Source organism: Drosophila sulfurigaster, chromosome 3 (genome assembly GCF_023558435.1).
Source record: "Drosophila sulfurigaster albostrigata strain 15112-1811.04 chromosome 3, ASM2355843v2, whole genome shotgun sequence".
In the NCBI taxonomy this organism is placed as follows: Eukaryota; Metazoa; Arthropoda; class Insecta; order Diptera; family Drosophilidae; genus Drosophila; species Drosophila sulfurigaster.
In genome coordinates this window covers 6,428,008-6,450,531 of record NC_084883.1, presented here as the reverse complement: position 1 = coordinate 6,450,531, position 22,524 = coordinate 6,428,008, and the positions used below count along the sequence as shown (strand labels likewise).

The following is a 22,524-nucleotide window of genomic DNA, read 5'->3' as shown; positions in this document are numbered from 1 at the left end:
TCCAACTATGAATTATTTGGTGAGCCTTTAAGCTTTGCTTTGCGTATACTTAATTATTCAAAGCCAGATGCAAGAGAGACTAACAACAATAAGCTCATTTGTTATTCAACAACATACATATATACATACATAGTATGTAGTAGTAGTATGTATTACATACATAGATGAAAACACTATTTTACTTTTACTTTGACACACATATGTGGCACATTTCGAGTATTCTCCATCACATCCAAGTTATAATACCCCTATTGATGAGAGAAACAGAAAAAAATTAACTTAAGCTTATTAAAAACTTTCGTCAAACTATTCAAATAAAAACACGAAAATTCCGAACATTTGGCAGTTAAAGGAGCAAAAAAAATAAAGTTTCAAAAAGCTTTGCCAACTCTGAAAAATCTCAAGCAGATTTGCAAACAATTTACAAAAAAAAAAAAAAAAACGAGAGACGAAAAATGGCATGAACGAAATTCCGCAACGTTACAAAAATTAGATGAAAAGTTGCATCAAACTCATTTGGTCAGTTTTAATGGATTGTTCAACTAGCATTTTTTACGCTTTTTAATTAAATGTGCTAAGAGTAAAGTTAGCACTTAGTTTGGCCAAAAACCCGCCTAAAGACTCAACCGACCAGGCAAACTGTTGGCTAAAGACAAATTTTTGACAGTTTCGGAGAATAGTTTAAGAGCCAGCTCTGAATAATTTATAAACATCTGCAGTATGATAAGGAATAATTTTGGCCTGTTGGCCAGGTCCATCTGCCAGAAGTCTCTAATAACTTTTCAAAGGAGAAACTCGCACTCTTCCATATTATGTGTGTGTGTTTGTGTGTGTTGTATATTTGAGATTTACAGTGGAAAACCATAAAGTCGAATGAGGAAACCATAACCACATCAGAGGGCGCTTTGCAATGTTTGCTTTCAAATTAATTACAACTTGACTATGGTCGACCCCAAGTCATTCGTGGACATCATCATCGACATCTGAAAAGCCCGAAATCCGAGCTGTAATTACCTCTTGGCACCCGCAAACATATAATTAACTTAATGATAACAGCCCACAAATGCAGGGGAGGTGAGCAGAGCGGGTGGTAGAGAGAGAGAAAATGTTTCAGAGAACGCATTGTCTGCCATTTGTGTGTTAATGTCTTCCGGCGTGTGTGCGAAAATGGCCGCCATTGTGCCTTGTTGTCCTGGCTTGTTAACGGCAAGTGTAATTGCCTTAAATGTGCCCGCCACTTGTGAAATTTAAAACTTTTCAATTAATTTGCTTGACTGCAGAACCTTCGCTTAGAACTTGTCAACAGCACAGTCAGACTATATATAGCATATGGTAAATGTACACGGCCGAAAAATAATTGAGTTGGGCACGTTACATTTCCAGTACAGTACTGCGAAATAAAAGTTTTTAATTTATTGGCAACACGGTCATAAATTTACAACTAAACCATGATTTGCACCTGTGTTCAAATAAGGTAAAGACACTCTAGGGGTTCCCAGAGCATATTGTAAATTAACTTTGTACTCCGCCTGTGCATTTAAAAGTCATTGACTAACTACGAGTTAGCAATTGCTATTCATGGTGGGGTAACTTGAGTTGCTAATAACATTTCGGGTATCAAATTATTATTCTGTCGGTGACATTTGATTTTGTGTGTTTATGGTCATAACCGAACATAATTAAATAAGAGACACGAAAAATATGTCACAAACACACGATGCAAAAGAAACCTTGTCACAAATTAATTGGCCCAAAACTTACGTTCCTCGTTATGAGCGAACTGAGTAGACGCCAATGTCAACACGGCTTTGATTATACGCAAAAGTCAGCTACCCGCAAAATGTATGTACATAAGCAATTAACCTAATGATAAAAGACGTTGCCCATGGTGATGGTGATGTCCAGAAAGCAAAAAGCAGCATTAAGACAACTTCTATACGAATAATATTCTCACCATTAGCCCCAAAAATGTTGCAATTTTGTTTATGTTTTTATCCGCTCTGTGGCATCCAAAACCTGAATTATATATCTGGCTAATTTTTGACGTCACAGAAAGAGAGCCAGTGTCCATACAAATAAAGAAAAATAAATTTCTATATACTCGTATATATGTATTTGTCCTCTGACGAAAACATATTATTCGTCACTTGGTAATTGCATATTTGAGCCAAGAATGTATGAGGAGACTAACGATGATGTTTTGACTCCTCGGAGCCAACAGGCTTAGGGCTTAGACCCAGGCTGGGGACATACAACCTACTACAATTAGTTGAATCTCCAGCTGAGCGCCTTTTCATTTCGTCCCAGACCGAATACATGCCAAGCTTTTCGGTGTCTAATTAAAAGCATGTCCTGTTCAGTCTGTATTCTGTTGACGTTTTTGCTTATTCTCTCAAAAGGTCTTAGAAACGTTAACTATTTCTGTGAAATGCTTTGAAAAACACACAGGAGTCTTTGCTTCGGGCATCATTGACTTTTTAGTTAAAACAATGTCAGTAATTTGTCTAACAGAAGACAACAAGATTTAGTTTTGTGAAGGAACATTTATAACATTTATTTTATTATTAATTTCAGATTGAAATTTATAGTGCATTATTTATATAAACGTTAAAATGGATTCTGAATTGGGCAATCCAACTGAGAATGATATATGGGGAGGATCGAACACTCTTAATCTCAACAATGAGCGCTTAGATTGCGAGCATTTAGGTGAGTTTTGAATAGATTCATCAGTTTCAGATTTATTTATATTCTTTGTTTCTTAGACGAGCTGACGGATAGGTATATTGATCCAAATAGACCCTCCTTTGTTACCGTATTACTGCGCTTCTTTGGCAATATATTCGGTAAGGAAAAACTCAAATTAATAAATGAATTAATCGAATTTATTTTTACCCATTATAGTGGATTGCTTTAGAGCTGTGTTCTCATAGGACGTGAGCGAGAACATCGAAAATGTAAATTGATTCAAATTGTTAATACGTATTGTGGAAATAAATTATGAAATTAAAGTTGAATAGAAGAGTGCTTTATTTATTCCAATCCATTATATAATTAGACAAAATTAATGACATTCTTCCATATCGTGAAGCATAATTTTGCAATGACATCGTCCCTGAAAATCATCTACAATATCTTTAGCTTCATTGAGAAAACTCTCCAAGTTGCCGAGGTTTCGAAATACATCCTTGGATATGGTTAATTTTTCAGAGTCCCAGATTTTCCAGCGCCGCATACTGGCAACAACATCGACACAGAAGCTACACTTGCGTCTCTCCTTTTGTTCGAGGATCTTATCTATATGCTTTCGCCGCTTCCCTGCAAAATGATAAATATAAAAAGTGTTCATCAATTAACTGTCCATGCTCACTTTCAGCTAAATTATATTGTGTTTTTTTTGCTGTCAAATCACGCTGGGCATCATCGTAAGCGGCGATAATTTTGTACATAAGCTTATCCGTATTAATGGTCTTGCTCAGAAAATCCTCACAATGGGGCTTACAAGTCACCTTATCGTTGGGTCCGGTATATGGAACTGTGGTATAATTTGAATTTTTTGTGAAATTCCGCCTAAAGTTTTTAAAATTTCTTTCACGTTTCATTAAGACATTATGAACACGAGCATTGTAAAAACGAAATGTCATTGTGGACAAAAGTTTCTCAACGCGCGACAAACAGCTGAAACATAAAATTGAATCAGAGATCAATAGGATCAACATGGAATGCAACTAACTTTGAATCCCGCAGCGAGTAAACGCCGGGAATAGAATGAGTGCGAAGCAGATGATGCAGCTTATAGGCCACGCAATTGAGCAGATCCTGCGCAGCACATCTCTGAATCCTCTTCAGAGCGCTCAAGTCGTGCACTGCTTGTCGAGACCACCAACCTCGGAAGAGTGCCTGGATTTTGGTGGCTGCATTGTTGTACATGTCCATCAGCCTATCCTGCAACATACGTTCCATAATCAGCATGTATTTGCCACGCACTTGATATCCACGCCACCAACGTTGTATGGTAATCGCTGCCTTCTTAGTGTCGACTTCAGATTTGCGACTGGAAAACCCTCGCCAATGTCGTTGTATGGTGCGAGCTGCCAAAAACTGAACGTAGTCCAGGATCAGAGTTGGTGTACTGCAAGAATTTTAAATGTGTGTAGATGAAGTTAAGTTTCTTATTGTAGAGTTAAATCAACATTCATAACTATGACTGATTTTTTATTATCAGGTTTGTTTTTATTAAAACCGTAAATGTATAAAAAACGCTGTAAATTTGATTGATTTTTAAAATCGCCTCTGCCAAGTCCATGTATGCAAATACATGCATACGTACAAATGTTGCTGTAGAGCTGTTAGCGGCATAAAAACGGGCTTTTGATTTTTCTTTATCAGATATCAGCTTAAATTTTTGTAAACCCGATTAACTTTAAACCGTTGAAAGAATCATGTTGAGACCCGAGGTAGAGGTGGAGAACAATCGATGGCACTATCAACACTATTGATGGTTGAGCGTTATCGAGACCAATAGAAAGCAGCACACACTTTCGATAGATGGCGTCTCGCAGTGTTGTGTAAAATCGTCAGTAATAGACTTTTATTATCTGCGACAATCGATGTCATTAGTGACACTATCGATTGATCAAAATTGACTATTGTCGAATATCGATGCCGCCCACTGTTCATATTTCTCCACCTCTAAGTGTAAACTAGAATTGAGAATCGATAAATTTTGTTCGATATGCTTTCCAGCACTAACTTCTTATTTGAGATGTGCGATATTTGAATTCAATTTAGTCTTTCAAAGTCATTAAAAATTGTTTTCAATTAGCCTTATATGAATAAAAAGACTTAATATACATAGCTACTAACTTTCACTTACCGCGGTATAGTAATGTCTGAGCTTTGGCTCCACTCTGAGTTAAATTCGCAAAGCAACTCTGTGGAACATTTGGAAGTGCTGTCGAATACATTTTTTTAATTTTAAGGCACACAAAAAAAAACATATACATGTAGGTACCTCGACGCCATTTCCGGCAAGAGTCGACTTTGTCGTAACTTAGTTTCCTTATCGAGAAAAACGTTTCTTGCCATTTTAATTAAACACACTGTGTGATCCTAAGTGTAGAGGTGATTAATGTTCAAAAATGTTTATTTGTGTCGAGTACTGTGTGTTGTTTATGTTTTTTTTTTTTGTAAATTTAGTACAATACAATAAAACTATTATTCGAGAATTGAGTACCACATCAAAGGTAACTTTGATTCTTCTTGGGAGAATTACCAACACATTGGCATCGTGATTTATTGCCAGCCCCCTAGATTCGCACAAATCTTTGAAGATGCAGCTTTTTCTCATGTTTGATTCCACATTTAGGGGACATTTATTATTTGGCTGGTTGTTGGTTGTATCAACATGTTTCGCGCTTATCGTATCAGCTGCAAAATTTACGAGCAATTTTTCTGGGAATTTGTTGCGCCTGCGGGTTGTGATACAAGCAATAAATTGTACTTCGCAAACAGCTTGAAATGCATTTAATTGAATTGTATTTGCCATATCTACGGCTGCGGGTTGGTAATAATCAATATGAAGCATAACCCTGCGATGACCATTACCATTGGTCAGTCGTACACACATCTGAGGTTTTAATTTATGGAATGCCCTTGACTCAATTGAGGCTCTAATTGTGCTAATGCTGACAAATGGCGAATGCCAACTACCAGATGCCAGATGGCAGATGGAAGCATACTGCAGTTGGGTTAAAGGTCAAGTTGTGGCTGCTCTCATGACAATTGCAGTTCTCCCACACACACACACGGTTACACACAATGTGGCCGTTGACCATAAATTTTGTAATATTTGTCAGGGTAAATGCCATTAGGAGAATCACGGCAAAGTTGGCGCTTTAAATGAAAATCGATACGTGTTTACTCGCATAACCTACATTGTCAGCCTGTTCTGGTTTCTCTCTTTTTTTTTGTGTGTCCCTGTTCTTTCTCTCTCTCTCTCTCTGTCACCTCCTTTCCTTTCTCCCCTTTCAGTGCTCATTATGCGCCACAAATGAACCACACACAAACAACGGAAATGAGTCGGAAATTCTCATTTATGGCGCCCTTGACGCCACTCGCTATTTCCACTATTGCTATCTATTGCCAGCCTTCCACTTCCCCTTCAGCCTAGCAAAGGCAAACTGACAAGTTGGCACTGGCTTCTGGGTTTGTTACTATTACTCTCCCTGTCTCTGGCGCTGATTCTGATGCCGATTCTGATTGCTGCAGCCATGAGATTTATGGGCTCTCGTGATATTGACGATGATTATGCGGCTGCTGCCCATTGTCAGCATGATGACCCAATAACTGAAATTACAAATATGCCTACATAGACATACATTCTTAAACGATTGCAAAGCGAGATTTTTTGTGTAAATATTAAATTCCTTATTTAGACAAGGTGCATTTTTGTGCATGCATTACAATCTGTGGCTAGAACAGCGAATATGGAGAGGTGAAAAAGTATTAGTTTTTGCAAGCAAATCCAGATGAGATACTCGCTCCCCATTTTGAATAAAAGCAAAATAGTGCGGTATTAATTTTAAAATATTCTAAAATAACATTCCGTAGAAATACTTAATAATTTACCAATGGATGGTTTAGGTATGTGTATATGTGTGTACATAACTGATAATGATCTGTTTTAAACTAAAAATATTTGAGATATTTTATTTAAAATAAAGTAAAATCAAATAATGTGATGCATTATATGCTTAACGAACAACTTCAACATACATATGTATGTATTTATTTTTATTTACATTATAATTGGCTTATCGTGTCTTTCTTCGATTTTCCATTTAGTCCTTTAGACGCGTCGTGGCATCCTTTTGAGTTTAAAGCGCTCAAAGCAAAAGGAGAAGGCCATTCACCCATATAGAAAATTTTTGAAGCATTCATCTGCATTTATGGACCCGTCCTTAAATGGCTCGGGCTTGTAGTCCTAGGACCCAAAGTGTTTTGTGGTTTGGCTTGCATAGTTCAACGTTCCCATTGTGCCCTTATAGAATGTCTGTAAATTAGTTTTTACACCTGACTGACTTTGTGTGTATTTGCTCGTGGGCGTATGAGTGTGTTTGTGAGATTTAGCAGGTGTGTGTTTGTTTGTGTGTGTGTTTTAGCCATGGCCTGAGGCGCAGTTTAAACTTGAGACACATGTTGTTTGATCCCTCGATGCGTGAACTTTATTTAATCGTCAGTTGATTTTTGCCTTAATTAAATGGAAGCTTGAGCATTGGGCGGCAATTGTAATTCTATCGAAGATGCATCATCACGTCTAGACTGAGGCCAAGTCAGCGAATTACATATTTCGATTATATCCCTCACGTACCCGACAACAACGTTCTGGTCGTCAGCTTTAAATTGTCTTGTGTAAATATTGCAACATTTTCGGGGATACGTCTCACATTTTATGGCAGTTACCGCATTGCTTTTGAATGGGTAAAGGCGAAAGCGATGGCTTCAAGGGCTCTGCGACCGTTCCTAAATCTAATTTGAAAAGTACAAACCCGTAACGTAGCAATGGCCATATATCAAAAGCAACTTACACACACATACACACACTCACTTACTGACACACAAGAGAGTTTACCTCGAGCTACTGGGCGGAGATTTCTACGAATTTACGAGCGCGTCCAAGCGATGCCCCGAAAATGCTGGCTATAAAATTTGTCTGGGCACATGGACGTATTTTGCGGATATGGTTAGGAGCAGGAAGCTGATTTCGAGCTGAAAGCGATGTGCTTGCTTCTTGTATTGTGTGTTGTTCAAGCCATGTGAACATAAATGTCCAAAAGTCAGCAGGAGAAACTGGGGGAAATGGAAATGATAGCTAACTGAGGCACCTGTCTTAACAATTTGTCACCAACTGCGCTTTTTGACTAATGCACTCGACCCTTTATCATAAAACACACTACACAGAGATGCCTCCAGCCTGAAATCACATCAAGCTTATATTGCCATTTCTCACATTGTTTGAGCAAGCACATCAAGAATTTAAGTATTCAACGAAGCACACATCACAAACTTTAAATACATATTCCCAATAGTAATCTATACTATTAATATTAATACAAATTGATCACTTTATTTCGGTATTATGGAACATATTTCTGTCGGCGATAAGGTTATCATTTCCCGCACTGATGGCCGCGTGCACGCCGCAATTATCATGTCAAAAAATGACGAAGATAACTTTGTTACAGTGAGTTGGCTAGAGGCAAATAAAGTAATGGGAAAGGAAATATGTTTGAACGATTTACTGACGCTTAACCCACATTTGGAGTTCGCAGATCAGTCGGATGACAAACCGATGCCCATTGATGATGCAAATCTAAGCTCATCAGAAAACGATTTTCCCCCACTGGAACCAGGCTCCAATGGACTCTGAATTTATTAATTGTCATTTGACAGTTTTCACATATTGGAGATGAAGAATTTGAGGAATTGTACATTCAACTCAATCAAAAGGGGATCTTAGTACATTTGATTATATCAGTTTTAAGATCTTGGATAAATATGTAAATTTAATAAAACGTAGATAATACACTAAAAGTTTTATGACTCCTATCATTCTATTCAGTTATATGTACTTTCAAACATTGCAGTGCTCAAGTTTCACTTTTAATCGCCCAGGTGAAATAAAAAAAAAAACTTTTCCCTTTATATCGGCCATTTCTGAACGAGAAGGCAACCTGAAACATTTTTTGCCCTTTGATACAAATTTATGAGCGACCAAAGTGTAATCAAGACTCTGAAACAAGGGTAAAAAAGGCGGTGTGGATTTGTTAACTTGGTTAACGGGCGAATATCCCGCATCTGGTGTGGAATTCGTCGAAGTTGTGAGGAAAACTTTCATGGCAATAAAAAGTAACAGAAACTTTAGAGAAACTGGGCTGTTTAAGGTTTACTATTGGTTAACATTTTTTTGATGTGCTACCTATATCTTCTATATAAAGTTAATTGACCTGAGTGACTGATTCACTCACTTTCTGAACTATTAACGCAAACCCTGAAAGGTAGATCCTATTAAGCTGGCATTTAAACACAAATCTAACGCAGTCTTGAAATAGATTGCAAGAATAAATGCTCTAAATGCTTGAACTGACAACTAGCATTGAAATCTAAATAATAATATGTATCACAGGCTTGAACCTATTTTGATAGGAAGAACTTTTTAGAAGATTTTTGCAATTAATTATCTTACTTCACCGTCCAGCGGGTATTATTTGTAGTAGTAGTCGACTAATGCCAAACCCGATGCAAAGTCCTTCTCAATAAAAAACATGTTTCTATATATGTATGTTTATAAATTAATCATTTAATTGAGTGACTCGTCTAGAAGTTGACATTGCTAAATATTATGTAAAATATCAGCATTATTATCAGCAGCTCAACCACTTCGCCGATCAGGTACAGCAAATCATTAAAAGTCACATGTTCCTCAGAATGTTTATCCAGTCCTCCGTCCAGATAAATGTGCGCAGAGTCGCCATTGAGGTTGATGATTCCATGATTTCGTTGTATTTTTAATATGTTCGAATTGCCGTTGATATTCAGGATGCCCGTGTTAAGCTTGGCTACCGGCAGCGATTCATCTTCAATCTCTATTATAACCATAATTCGCTTTTTCAATAACAATCAGAATTGAAAGTTGTCAAATAAATTGTTGCGATACTAAGCAATAATCGATAACCCATTCGAATGTCATAAATTTCACAGTGTTGCATTTGTCGAAAGTTACATTCCTGTCTGTGGTAGAGAAACAATGGAATGGAACGCGAAACGATAAATTATTATTAAATTTGAAACTTTAGAATTGCATTTAGAGCACATTTCACCAAGAAACGCATCAATTTGGAGGGGCTCACAAAATATTTAGCAAGCACTGCACTTGCTTCTAAAATCCTTTTAAACTTCGAAAGTGTCATTCCTGATGATGATGACGATGATGACTCGAAACCACAAGCTGCTGTAGATAATTTCCTCCTTTTCCACTCAGTACTGGCTGCATCCAAATGGTGAAATTTTCCCCAGATGCCGAAAATTGCAACTAATTTCGTGCCAAGCGAAAGCCAAATCAGTTGTGCTCGAAACTTTCGGTAACTTAACGTCACACACACACACACAGTCGCACACAAAACAGACACGCACACTTGCAGATCTAATTTCAAAAACTTTAAAATTAGTTAAGTTACGCTCAGCAGATACCAATAAAGCTGCCCCAAATCTGAACAAACAAATTTATCTACTTATGGTCTGAGTCACAACCAGAGAAAGAGCAAGAGTGGGGAAGCACTAGTTAGTCTTAAACATTTGGATGGATATACATATGTATGTATACATGGGCTGGGTTAAAGGTTTGGTTGGATGTAATTGGATCAACTTTGGTTGCTTTTCACGCTTTGATGTGGCCTCGGCATTGCGGCATAGCCAAGTTTTAGGCTAAACTTGATCAAACTTTCAATCAAATTAGCAGACACAATGTCCTAAATGCCAAACAAATGAATGTGCGCAAACTATTTGCGAGCTAAAAATGGTGTGAGAAATGAAAGACAAATAGAGTGAACTTCAATATCCATGGTAATTATTTTTTAAGGGAAGCTTCTTAACTGATTTTCTCTTTAAAATACTTTTTATTTTGAGGGTTACGACAAGCTACAAGTGAAAGTACATTTTACCAATTTTTTCGGAGCACAAAAGGCCAAAGCAGCAAAGGACAATTTGTGTATTTTTTTTTCGCCCGAGAATGTGAATGGAAAGCACAAAGCACAACAACAACAACAAAAGTAAAGAAAATCAACTAAATACAGCAGCAAAGCTTTAGCTTTCCCAACACAATTTGTTGTTATTTTTTTGCCCCTGCTTTTAACCTCCTCCTTTCACCGTCGCGTATCCGACCCTGGCTAACTGGTTAGATGGTTTTAGCGAGGCAAAGCACTGCAGGGCCAAAGAATTTAAGAGCCAGACTTGGGCGAAAATGACAAAAGGGGCAATGCGGCAACTCGAAGCAAAACACTTAAGTTTTAACCCAAATTGTTGCCAACAAAGCGGTTTGTCTAACATTCTTTTGAGAAAATTATACGAAAAAGTGTTTGCTACCAACAAGACACGCATACACACATACTTAAAGAGCGAAAACAATCTCCCCGCTCACAGGAAATGTTTGAATAATCGAAATGCAGAGGGGAAATGGTAATACAATAGTGATTCCTCTAACGATAGTGAAATGAATTAAGATAAGAGATCGAACAGAAAGCAGAAATAGTAAATAATCCTTAACTCTTTTCTCTAATAACCCCACCAAAGCTACGTCCATGAGAAACGCATCCCGATGCAGCTACTGAAAAGTTGTTGAAGAACACTTGGAAACCGCGCGCTCAACTTTTACAGTGGCCGAAAATGCAATTGTAATGAATTACTCGGTTCAACTAAGTACTTGGAGTGCAACTCAAACTGAAATGCTAACTGCTGAACTCAGCTGAACTGAGAGCTTTAAGTTACGAACAGTAAATTTGAAGCGCATGGGGAGAGACCCCGAACTCGGCCACTGATAAACGATATTAATCCAGCAATCTGGCAAAATTGTGCAAGTGGATAAGTGAGGAAAACTGCACACGCTCCTCCGTTGTAACTAATATTTTAGTCTGGGCTTAGTCTGCTACATTCTGCCTGCTGCTATCGTCCTGCCAGCCTCTGCCTCTGCCTCTGCCTGCCAGCGACATGTTGACCTTAAAAACTTGACGTGTTCAAATGTTGCAAAACAACTCAAGGGCTTTCGACTTGAGCACTTTTTCTGTTCGCTTCGCTTTTTGAAAGTCCACCCTCTCTCTCATGCACAGTTGAAATGCCTGGTGTGCATCTGTCTCTGTCTAACTCTATAGCTACATGTGCACACACATATTGTGCACTCGGCTCTCTGTTTGACGCACATGAAGTGCCGCACTTGAAATATGCTTTTTTGCTCTCGGCCATGTGTGTGTGTGGTAAAGCGGAGGGGAATGCATTGACAGCGATGGGACAACTACAACAGAGTGTGGGGTAGGTGTGGAAAATGTGTTTTGACAAGTGTCACTTATGCGTAGCTACTATGAAATATGCAAACCTGTCAGCTAACCCAAACCTCTTTTATTCCAAGCCGAAACCGAAGCCAAAGCCAAACGCCTAATCCTTTGGCCAACCCAGCAATATGGCTTGTTGCTGTAATTGCAATTGAGCAAACTGCACTGGCAAACATAAAGACTAAAAGGAGGCTGGCAACTGGGTGAAGTGCATGGCGATGTCTATGAATCAATGGGGATATCGAGTGTACATAGAAAATGAAAGAGGATGTAATTAATTTGCAATAAGCACTGCAAAAAATGTGTGCGACAATTTCATCGGGAAAAATACGAGCATGAAAAGTAGTTTATGTCAAAGAGAATGTCAAAAAGAATTATGGAATCAGCCCAGAAACAAGAAAGAGCTTTGCTTTCACATGGAGATACATGAGTGCATTAATTGAGACGCACACTCTCTCTATACTTCTATATTCGAGTGGATAAGAGATGTGTGTAAAGGTGTTGCAAAAGTTGGGCGAACAAACGAATTAGTACATCATGCTCGGAAAGACTTAAAAGACTATTAAATCAATTAATAGCCACTTGGTCTCTCTTGTGAAATGCCATTCGACTCTGCTCGATTGCTGAACATAGCTTAGACTACAATCACTAAGACTCATACTTCAAAGCCGTTCCCTGGCGTAATACGTCCTGCGTTCAGACTCTGCGTCAAGATAACGTCAGTTTGTCATTTAAAATGCGAACCTTTTGCGTGCTTAAATTTCCAAATAGACACAAAAGCCACTGACCCTCGGGATTTGTTATAAATATTAAACCAACGCCTCAAATGGGCCCCAAATGCAGCAGGATATTACATATATTTTATATAAATTTAAGACCATCAAATTCCCAGCGGGACTGTCGAATTGCCTTGAACTGCAAGCGCCGGACGCGGCGTATACATAATATGCTATTAATATTTAAGCCACGTTAAAGAGTTATCAGCTGCGCCTTAAAGTTTGAGCCGGAACCTAACAAATACGAATACTAATTCCCAAGGTCCGTGGCAATCATTTGTCAGTTGAAAAACTTCACGAATCTAGAATGATAGAATCAATGCTGGAATGCTGCACTATGGAGATATTGACCTATTTTTATTGGCCTATTTTCATTGGCATAAATGTATTTTTCAAAATTTTGAAAATTTACAATGTTTTAATGCTTACATATTAGATATATTTTAAATAGTCATCTTGCATAGTATGTAATACATAGCCGCAAGCCATGGGTACATCTTACATCTCATACAACAATAACTTGTAAGAAATTTGATGGCGGCTGTTGCTGTCAGGTCTTAGTTGCTTTGATCGTCAATATGGTGTATTATGTACTATTTGGTATATTTTGAAGGGTATATTCATTCAATTTAGTATTTTTGGCATATTAATTTGGTATAATTTCATAGTGTAATGTGGCGTTCCACACTACATAGCCCAGTAATAACATAATTGTAAAATTAGGTTCCGCAATCGAGAGCGTTTATCGATAGCAACTATAACTAACAATACTAAATATCACAGATCATAATACATAACTAAGCCCAATACAAATCGGCGCGTAGGTTACGTATTCAGCATTAAATTTTAAACATAAATTATAGTTAGAATAAAATTAATGTATTATGTATCTGAAGTATTTAATGTGGTGCTAACTGAGTTAACTTGAACTTACAACTCTTAATCGGTAGATACTTTACATATCCTAGCCTTCCTTCGTTGACATTGTGAAAAAAACCTGTTGGTATTGAGGAAACGTGCAGAATTCGTTTTTGGCTTTCTTAAGTGACATAATTCAGAATCGTATTCTTTATAATAAATATTTTAAACAAATATTATATATTCACGCCATCAACTGCAATAACAACTGTATTTCATTTTTATTTTAGTTGAAGATGTAATGTGTATTTTTCTAAATTTAATATTAAGGTTTCGTAAGTCTCTTGCAAAAATATAAATATCTTATTTGAAGAGATATAAGTTTTAGCAAGAAAAACAAGTCGAATTCTCCACAGTGCGCTGGAAGGAGCAAGGACATCCAACCGCTATTAATTAGCATTTACGGCAATCCAACTTACTGCTTAAATATTAATTCTTTCGATGGCAATTGTTTCACAGTGCTCGCGTTGAAATTACAAATAAAAACCACCAAACCCAAAACTCCCAAGATATAGATTATAACACAAACAAGTTTTGCGAAATTAAAAGACTATTAAAATGGTTCACTGCACCCTGTTGGATTGGATTATATGCTTTGTTTTGCTCATAATCTTAGTCAGTTTGGTAGATATGTTAAACACAGTTTGCCAGTTTAAAGTCAGTTCAGAAAGATAGTCAGGATTTTCACTCACCGCATTTGCATAATAACAACTTGTATTCCTTGCGGTCTTTGTGTTGCGTTATTCACCTGGCTGCAAAGTCGATTGCAATTTGTCGCATAGTGTCCGAGCTTTTCGCACCTTGCTACTATGTGGCTTACCCGACAATTGGGTCAAATGCGTAAGACTTACTGTAACTCCTGTGCAATCGGTTATATTGAACACCAAAGGTAAAGCCAGCTACTTGGTTTTAGAGTTATTTTGTCTCGGCTTCATTTTTATTTCCTTTTTTTTGTGCTTTTGTGTTCTGTGTGTGGCAGTAAATTGCAAATCAAAGGGTTCAAACTGAGAGCAGGCCTCAAACGCTTGAAAGCAATTACGAATTCCGGCTGTCATTTTGCTGGCGAACCGGAAGTAATTATCATGGCAAACAAAGCGCAACAGAGACGGTACCCACAGCTAACCGCACAGCACATCTCCAGCTAAAGCTACAACAACAACAAGAACAACATCGACATCGACATCAACAAGAACTAACACACCATTACATACATTTTGCGCCTTTGCGACAACTTGGCCCGGGTCCGGCTTCGACTACGAGTTTGTCCTCATTATCAAGTTAATTATGTGTGTATATGTGTGTGTGTGTGTTTCCTATAACAATGTGTAGATTGTGTAAGTATGTGTGTATGTGTGTGTAACCAAAGGTAATTACAGCAACGCTTCAATTGTGGAGCAGCAGCCGCCTTGCTCGGTTGTCAATGATGTTCCTTGTTCTTCATCGAGTTTTACACCTTCGCCTCATTGTAATTAATTCGCAAGGCGGCTGCCCTAATGATGTGGTTCGGTCTATTTACGGTGATGAATATCTCTTGCGGAACGTACTAAAGGCTCCGCCTCTGACCCGCCCATCAGATTAAGCACAAGTCATTTGCAAATTCATTCATTCTATCTCAATATGTGTGTTCCTACCAACTTAAAGATACACCATTCGAAGCATTAATGAAACCATGATTAATGTTTGCCTATTAAGCGATTGCAAACAAAACTAATTATATCTTAATACAAAAATATTGAACAAAGCTATTTTTATTACCTAACTCTTCTTAACTCTGGACATATTTTTATTTTTATTCTTTAAATATGACTCTAAGTTACATCATTTGAAGCATTGATGAAACAAGCTTGTAAAGCGATTGCAAACAAAATATTTAATTATTTAATCGTAATACACAAATTTTGAATGAAACCCCATTTTGTTGTTATTTAAACTCTGAAAATATTATAAAGCCTAAAAAGCGATTGTAAACAAATCTAATAAAATATTTGAAAAATTGGAATATTTCCACACGTATTCTTATTTCCACGTATTATGAATGCCAACTGTTTGAACTTCAAACTTTGAAGTAGAAGTATGGATTTTAAATACCACTTACTAGCATTTTTTTCTCTGTTTCGCAATTCACACTCTCCATCGCCGTTCATTATCAAAGACCCAACTCAATGCTTATCCTAAAGGTTAATTACATTTATCCAAACGCAACTGACCCCGCAGGACATTGACTTAATTTCCCCAGCGTTTTTTTTTCACTCTCTTTTTTTGTGCCTTTTATTTGGTGCCTGCCTTTATTTCTGTCTGCTTCAGACTTTTTTTGTGCGCTTTTTAATTTTTTAATACCTAAAAAATACAGCAGCAAAATCGAGGCAGAATGGGCCTGTAAAGCGCTGCCAGCGATTTGGGCGATTTCAGTATAAATTTCTTTCTTTCTGGGATTTTTTTTTTATATGTTTTTTTGTTTTTTGTGTCTTCCTCCTCCACTGGCTTCTCTGTTCTCAGTTCTCAGTTGTGTGTTCTCTGGTTTTTTTTGTGCTCGTTCGAGCGCCTAAATGGTAATTAAAAATTGTTGCATTGCCGCTCGAATGCGTCTAAAATTTATTTAGTTTGGCGCTTTTGTAATTTGCGTTTGTTTTCACTTTTCGCTGCTTTCATTTCCACTTTCGGCAAATTTAAAGTCGAAAATGTTTTCATACACCAGAAATGCCAAGAATTTAATGACTTCAAAGATAGAGAAATTGAGCAATTTAAAAATGCAAAACGAGCAACGAGAAAGCTCAAAAATGAAGTTCAGTTTAGTTAGTAAATGGAAAAGTGAAAAAGTTTTGACAGCTTCTCTGATTTCTGTTGCAGCTTAAAGCTGGATTCCAATTTGCATGAAATGTTTCACAATCGCACAAGAGCAAACCGCTCACTTTATTTTCAATTTCTGGGCCAGTCTTTCAGAGCGGCCAGCTCTCGACCAACTCACCAAACCGTATCACGTAGAGCTTGGCACTTCCGTCTCTGTTTTTGACGTGCTCTATTTTTTTTGTTCTTCCTAGCTGCGCTGTGCTGTGCTGTGTGTTCCACCCAAATTGCCAAAATCGAATGTACTGCCAAATAAATTTTGATTTGACAGCAAATGTTCGGAGAGAATGGTTACTTTTGTTAGGCGTCAGCACGTTTGCTGGCGCTGCATTTGGATGCGCCGGACGTGCAGGTGGAGGTGCAGGAAGGGTAGCAAGGCAAAGGCTAGAAAGCTGAATCAAATGACGAAGTTGCCTAGAGCCCAGAGACTCGCTGTGAGCGCTGCTTGTGTGAAGTGTTGAGGCCAGTTGCATACCCCAAAATCCGCCACAGATGCGAGCTGCGCTTTAGCTGGGGACAGGATCAAATCCTAATCCTTATATACGCAATGCTTGTCACTGCTGCTGCTCCTGCTGCTGTTCGCTGCAATAATAGCAGTTACTCCGCACCAGCTGCAGCCGTGGCAACGAGAACCGTAACGTGTTATGAAACATTGCATAAAGTTAAGCACACTCTCTCCATTCTCTCTGCAGTTGAACAGCAAGAACTACGACTTTGAAATGCACTAAGGTCTGTTTAAAATAAGTATTTACACTATGCGTGCTTATTTCCACTTAAAGTATTATTTTTCAGAGGGTTAAACCAGAATTTTGCTTCTTGGTAGAATATTTGTCTTTTATAGTTATAATCTAAAATATAGATTGAAGCTTAGCTCAGTAAATAAAGATATATCGAATAATTTTGAAATGTGTTCGCAAGTCCTAGGTTCATTTATCCCAGTCACTTTAAAAAATTAATAATAAAAATAAAAAATTAATTTAATTTCTATTACTTTCTTTTTTTTTAGAAACAATCTAAATATATGTTTGTTTTGTATTCGAAATTTTGAGTTTAGGACTCAATTTCAATAATATTGTCATGAATTTACAGAATATAAGATGAAAATTTTTTTTGGAATAAACCATCATTCCATGATTTAAAAACTTGATTTCTTTATTTACAAACAGTTTTTATGTTACTTCAGTAATTTTGATCTAAAAGGTTTGAGTCTAACTACTTCTTTGGATTATTAATCGTTAGTATTGAAAATTGAAAAATTCTTTGAATATCTTAAAAAACAGTGAAGTACATTTAATGTTAGGTATAACTTAGTGACATGTTTAACAGGACACTTCCTATACGAGGTGAAAGACTCACTTGTTCTCCAGCATGTTGCGTGTTCACATGCAAAAAAATAAAACAACTACAAATCCGCGAGCAGTGCCACTCACTAGCGGAGTGGCTCATTCAAGCATTGCGAGCTTAAATATTTTATTTCATTACGTCAGAAGGCAAGCGCAGCGGATTCACGCGGATAAATGCTTAGGGATGGAGTGAGGGAAGCATAAGAGATAAAGAGAGCGAGACAGAGAGGGACAGAGAGAGAGAGAGAGAAAGATTAACCACACAAAGCTGAGCGCTGAGTTAAGCGCGGGGCAGAAAGGTCCGATGGGATTTTGAAAAGGATGCTCTTCTATGGCTACCTGCCATTGAAGCTTCTTTGATTTCGTTTGAGTGTGTGTGAGTGTGAGTGTGAGGGGGATGCAAGGATATATGCATGTTGGATAGGACCAAATTACATGCTCTGTATGCTGCTTTTTGATTCCAAGTGGCTCTTAAAGTGCGCAATAGAAAACTGCCAAGACTAATGAAGTATAATTATGAAGAAACTGCTACTTATGTCAATGAATTAAAACGGTTACATTTAGTCAAAATTCATTCATTCACTTGTCGTAGCTCAACAAGTACTCATACTGTAGCAAAAAATTTGAGTGCAGAGTAAGATGTATGCATTTAAGCTACTTTTGAGCCATTTCATTTATCCTTTGCCATATTTTACCGACAAAAAGCAAAAGAAAATCCTCATAAATGGATCGCAGTTAGCAGATCTAATTAGACTCATTCCACATTAAATGCTTATGCAAGTAATTATAGTATACTGTTTTTTTTGTTTTCTGCAGTGGTCACGATGTTCCTTTTCTCAACTCTCTTTCGAATTTAGCTCTCACGCAAGCTAAAGCGCACGGAATACTTAAAATACGTCTCGATATAATAGTAGTATGAATTCCTCGGGGCGCCGCCAATAATTTCGTCAATATTATTGTTTAGTTTTATGTATAAATAAGTTAAGAGTTACCTATAGAACGATATTGATATATGAGCCAAAGACATGCGATGCGGCAAATGATAAACGGCCCCAAAACAGTTGCAGCTAAATTACGAATTACCAAACTGTTTTGCTAAATATAAAAATAATATTATAAGTATTCATTACCAACTGAATAAATTCAAAAAGCAATTGATTACAGACTCGTTGCGCAAGCAGATTTTACTGCTCAGTCATTTCAAATGGCAGAGCTATTCAAAAATCAGTTGCCCATAACATTTTGAGGAGAAGAAGTTAAAGCCATGCTAAGCCAAACTGCAATTAACGATTTCAGAAATCAGCCAGGACAAATCGAAGGTTGACATTGTAAATATTTGCAAATGAAATACGACAGCTACTGACATGAAAATCAACCCAACAGTTGCGAGTAGAAGTCACAACGCCAACGCCAACGATGGCGAAGCAGAAGCATCCAAATATAACTTTATGGTGGTAATTGCCACTGTGACCTGGTTGTGGCTCACCTGTATAAGTGAGTTAAGTGCAGTACAAGGGATTCGATTGACAGGGCACAGAATGTGTATTGTTTGCAGGTGTCTTCATTTATTGTTGCAATTACTGGGAAATGTGCAAGTCCCCGAGGAGAAGAGCAAGGTTGGTGCCGGAGGAAGACTTCGAATTGGAATTGGAGCAACAGAGTATGCTGCTCTCCCAGACCAACGATGGCAGCTGTTGAGCGATTGAGCTGAGCTGCAATTGCAGTTATACTTGAGGATAGGGATTAGCAGAAAAGCGACGTGAGACTGGAAGGTCGCCATCCGCTAGATATTTTACCATGAGAACAAAGCGAATAAGTAAAAAGTTTATAAAAAGCTAAAATAAGAGAAGGTCACCAGGAGAGTTAAAGTGGGTAGAGGAAGGTCAGCAGCTGCAGCAAGCTGCCAGCGATCATCTGCGGGCAATATGGTGACGTGGAGCTTCCATTTCCATTTCCGTTTCCGTAAACTTAATTCCACACAGAGAGAAAGAACGAGAGCGAGAGACACACACTAGGAAAAACTCCATGTGCTGCTGTTTCCTTTTGTGCTTTTCGCCTTCGTTTGTAGCGCTGTTTTCCTATGAACTTTTTCTTTTCACTTTTGCCTTTTGCCTTCGGAGCTCTGGTCCAAGAAAAAAAGCAAGAAAAAACCGAAAATATTTTATTACAGCTACAGCTACAGCTCAAGTGAAGTATGTTTCAGGTTCGGTCCTTCGTTTCTTTGCTGTATTCGACTAAAATAGCGTCTTTTATGCAAATTCACAATACCAGCCAAGGGGTAAAAAGGAATGTGCCTGAGCTAACATGACTTCCGCTACGTAACTGGCTTAATTTCGAGAGAAAGAACGAGAGCAAAGCGCACAGCAACAAGAATTAAAAGCAAACTTGCAAAAGGTGAAAAATGTGCTGTATATGAGCTTTTCCTTCAGTATCTCCTTGGATTGACTCATAAATATGAACAACGCTCTATTCAGTATTAATACGTCAGAATACATAGTACATATATTATAGATATCTGCTCTTTTAACTGTGTATTACTTTAGCTCCGCTGTAAACTCATTTCATGTGAAGAATGCCTAAAAGTTCGTTAACTTTTTCGGCCAGCTTTTGTTTAAATTAATAAAACAACAGACAATTTAACGTACTTTGTCGTACAAACAATAACTAAAATGAACTAAATTTTGCAGAGCAGCGGCAGCAAAAACATAAAGCAAACAGCCGAAAAGTATGCTTTAACTTTGCGCATTACATAAATTCACACACACACACACACACACACACATGTACGCATTCTCACAAACACAGTCGACAAAAGGAAAGGCTGATTGTGAGCGGGGAGCGGGAAGGGGCACAAACTAGAGAAAGAGCCATAACATTTATCATGACCACTTAAGGATGCTTAAAATACACAAGAAGCAAGCACACACCCAGCCCTGGGTGAGGGGGCGACTGGTTGGTTTGTTGGAGGGTGTGGAAAGCTACCATCCAGCAACCAGCAATAACAACAACAATACGCTTTGTTAAATCAATTTGATAAACTGTCAATAATGCGCCATAATTTAATGTGCTCCCCCTGAAAGAACTCGTCGCCCAACAACAAGAAGAGAGAGAGAGAGCAGAGCGCACGCCTGAAGTTGTTTTCAGATTTCCTTTGACTGTTGTCATACGCAATTATGATGAACTTGGGGCTCATCCACATTCTCTGACAGCTGCCCTATTAGCACTTTGTAAAGCAAGGACAAATTTTTGGTTTGCTGGACAAGCGAAATGTTTGATTTTGAAAAGATATCCCAAAGATGGACAAAGTGGAGGGTAGTTCTGCAAAAGTGTCATAAAGCAAAGGCACATAAACAGATGGATCAGGAAGAGTGGCAAGAGCTAGACATGAAGATGGCACTGAGGCAGGAGCAGCAGATAACAATGGCAAACGGCGCATTTGACGCTGGCGAAAATGGTGAGAATGATGACGACGACGACGAGGACGATGACAACGACAAAAACAACGAGCAAAGGAGCAGCTCCAATAGAATGTTGGGCTAGGGCAATGTTGGGGTGTATTTCCTTGCTATGTGCGTGCGTGCCTTGAATCCTTTTGTGCTGTTGGGGGGAGCTGTTCGGGTTGTTCGTGCTGTTGGAAACGACCTTCATAAAACAAACACGCTGATAATGAGTGCCAGTCGAAGTGGCAGCTCGGTGCTAACGTCCCCGGCCCAAGAATGGGAAAGAGATAGATAGAAGAAGAGGAAGGCGAAGTATACCAAGTATCTTTGGACTGAGGTAGCTGCGGAAGTGGAAGTGGAAGATGGCATCGCAGGCAGGAAGCGCATATTCAGTGCCAGGCGCCATTTGCCTTCTGCTAATGTGAAGAGTTTCCAGGCTGCGTCTTTAGAAGAGGTCCTGTGAGTGCAACTAACTAGCCGATAATCGACATTTGATTTGGTGCGGCACAAACTTTCAGTTGGGTGTTGGGGACTCGGAATGCGAATGCGAAAGGGAATCGGAATGGGAATGAATTTAGCAAAGGTTGAGAGTAGGAATGAGTTAACAAAACGACAACGGAATATCTTCCTATGCATATTTACGAAAGTAATCACACATTAAAGTATGCCACAGTTGAACTGTGAATGTTGAGCTACTCAAGTGAATTATTTAGTATTCGTTTGTGTTTTGTGAATAATTTAATTATTTTTGCAATTGTTACAAAAACTTGACTAAATATTTAATGTGTCACTTAAGAAATATTTAACCACAAATTTATTTGTTTGCCTGATTTGTCAACATTCATAAATAAATTATAGAGGAAAGTTAGACTCAATTAGAAAACAATGTCAGGGAATACACAATTAGAAATTCAATTTGACTTTGAAAACAAAAATAACAGCTTTATATAATTTGTTAGTCATGCGTCTAAATAATAAAGTGACAACCAAAATAAGTGAATTAAAGACATAAATACTCTGTTGATTTGCTTTCTAATTTGAGGTGCATCTTCGTTTTTCACGTAATTTCTTTTGAGTTTCTGCACAAATACACTTCAGACTG

The 22,524-nt window shown here is 38.0% G+C and overlaps 3 protein-coding genes across 6 annotated transcripts in view; 2 read left to right on the top strand and 1 right to left on the bottom strand.

The window, feature by feature from the left end:
• LOC133843426 (uncharacterized) overlaps window positions 1-19,987 on the top strand; it is a 56,905-nt gene extending 36,918 nt beyond the window's left edge. Inside the window, exons 1-4 of one of the 3 annotated variants that reach the window (XM_062276962.1) lie at window positions 2,493-2,709; window positions 2,766-2,846; window positions 2,905-2,933; window positions 19,973-19,987. In XM_062276962.1, coding sequence (XP_062132946.1) covers window positions 2,613-2,709; window positions 2,766-2,846; window positions 2,905-2,933 — 207 coding nt within the window. In that variant the 5' untranslated portion in view covers window positions 2,493-2,612 and the 3' untranslated portion in view covers window positions 19,973-19,987. Of the gene's footprint in view, window positions 1-2,492; window positions 2,710-2,765; window positions 2,847-2,904; window positions 3,023-19,972 lie in introns of those variants that run through there. The other 2 variants (XM_062276961.1, XM_062276960.1) reach the window with 2 other exon arrangements.
• LOC133843424 (spermatogenesis-associated protein 17) lies at window positions 3,013-5,217 on the bottom strand. 2 transcript variants are annotated; one of them, XM_062276956.1, is made up of 5 exons: window positions 5,015-5,215; window positions 4,877-4,954; window positions 3,734-4,132; window positions 3,371-3,678; window positions 3,013-3,318 (listed from the first exon to the last, which is right to left on the bottom strand). In XM_062276956.1, exons 1-5 carry the CDS (start codon window positions 5,086-5,088, stop codon window positions 3,065-3,067), a joined length of 1,113 nt encoding a protein of 370 aa, XP_062132940.1. In that variant the 5' UTR covers window positions 5,089-5,215; the 3' UTR covers window positions 3,013-3,064. The 2 variants fall into 2 exon arrangements, with proteins under 2 accessions (XP_062132940.1, XP_062132942.1); XM_062276958.1 differs by lacking the exon at window positions 3,371-3,678 and having other exon boundaries at window positions 3,155-3,318; window positions 5,015-5,217.
• Window positions 19,202-19,950, top strand: LOC133843425 (uncharacterized). Its single transcript, XM_062276959.1, has 3 exons — window positions 19,202-19,301; window positions 19,366-19,476; window positions 19,538-19,950. Exons 1-3 carry the CDS (start codon window positions 19,247-19,249, stop codon window positions 19,678-19,680), a joined length of 309 nt encoding a protein of 102 aa, XP_062132943.1. The 5' UTR covers window positions 19,202-19,246; the 3' UTR covers window positions 19,681-19,950.
• Window positions 19,988-22,524: the final 2,537 nt, after the last annotated feature.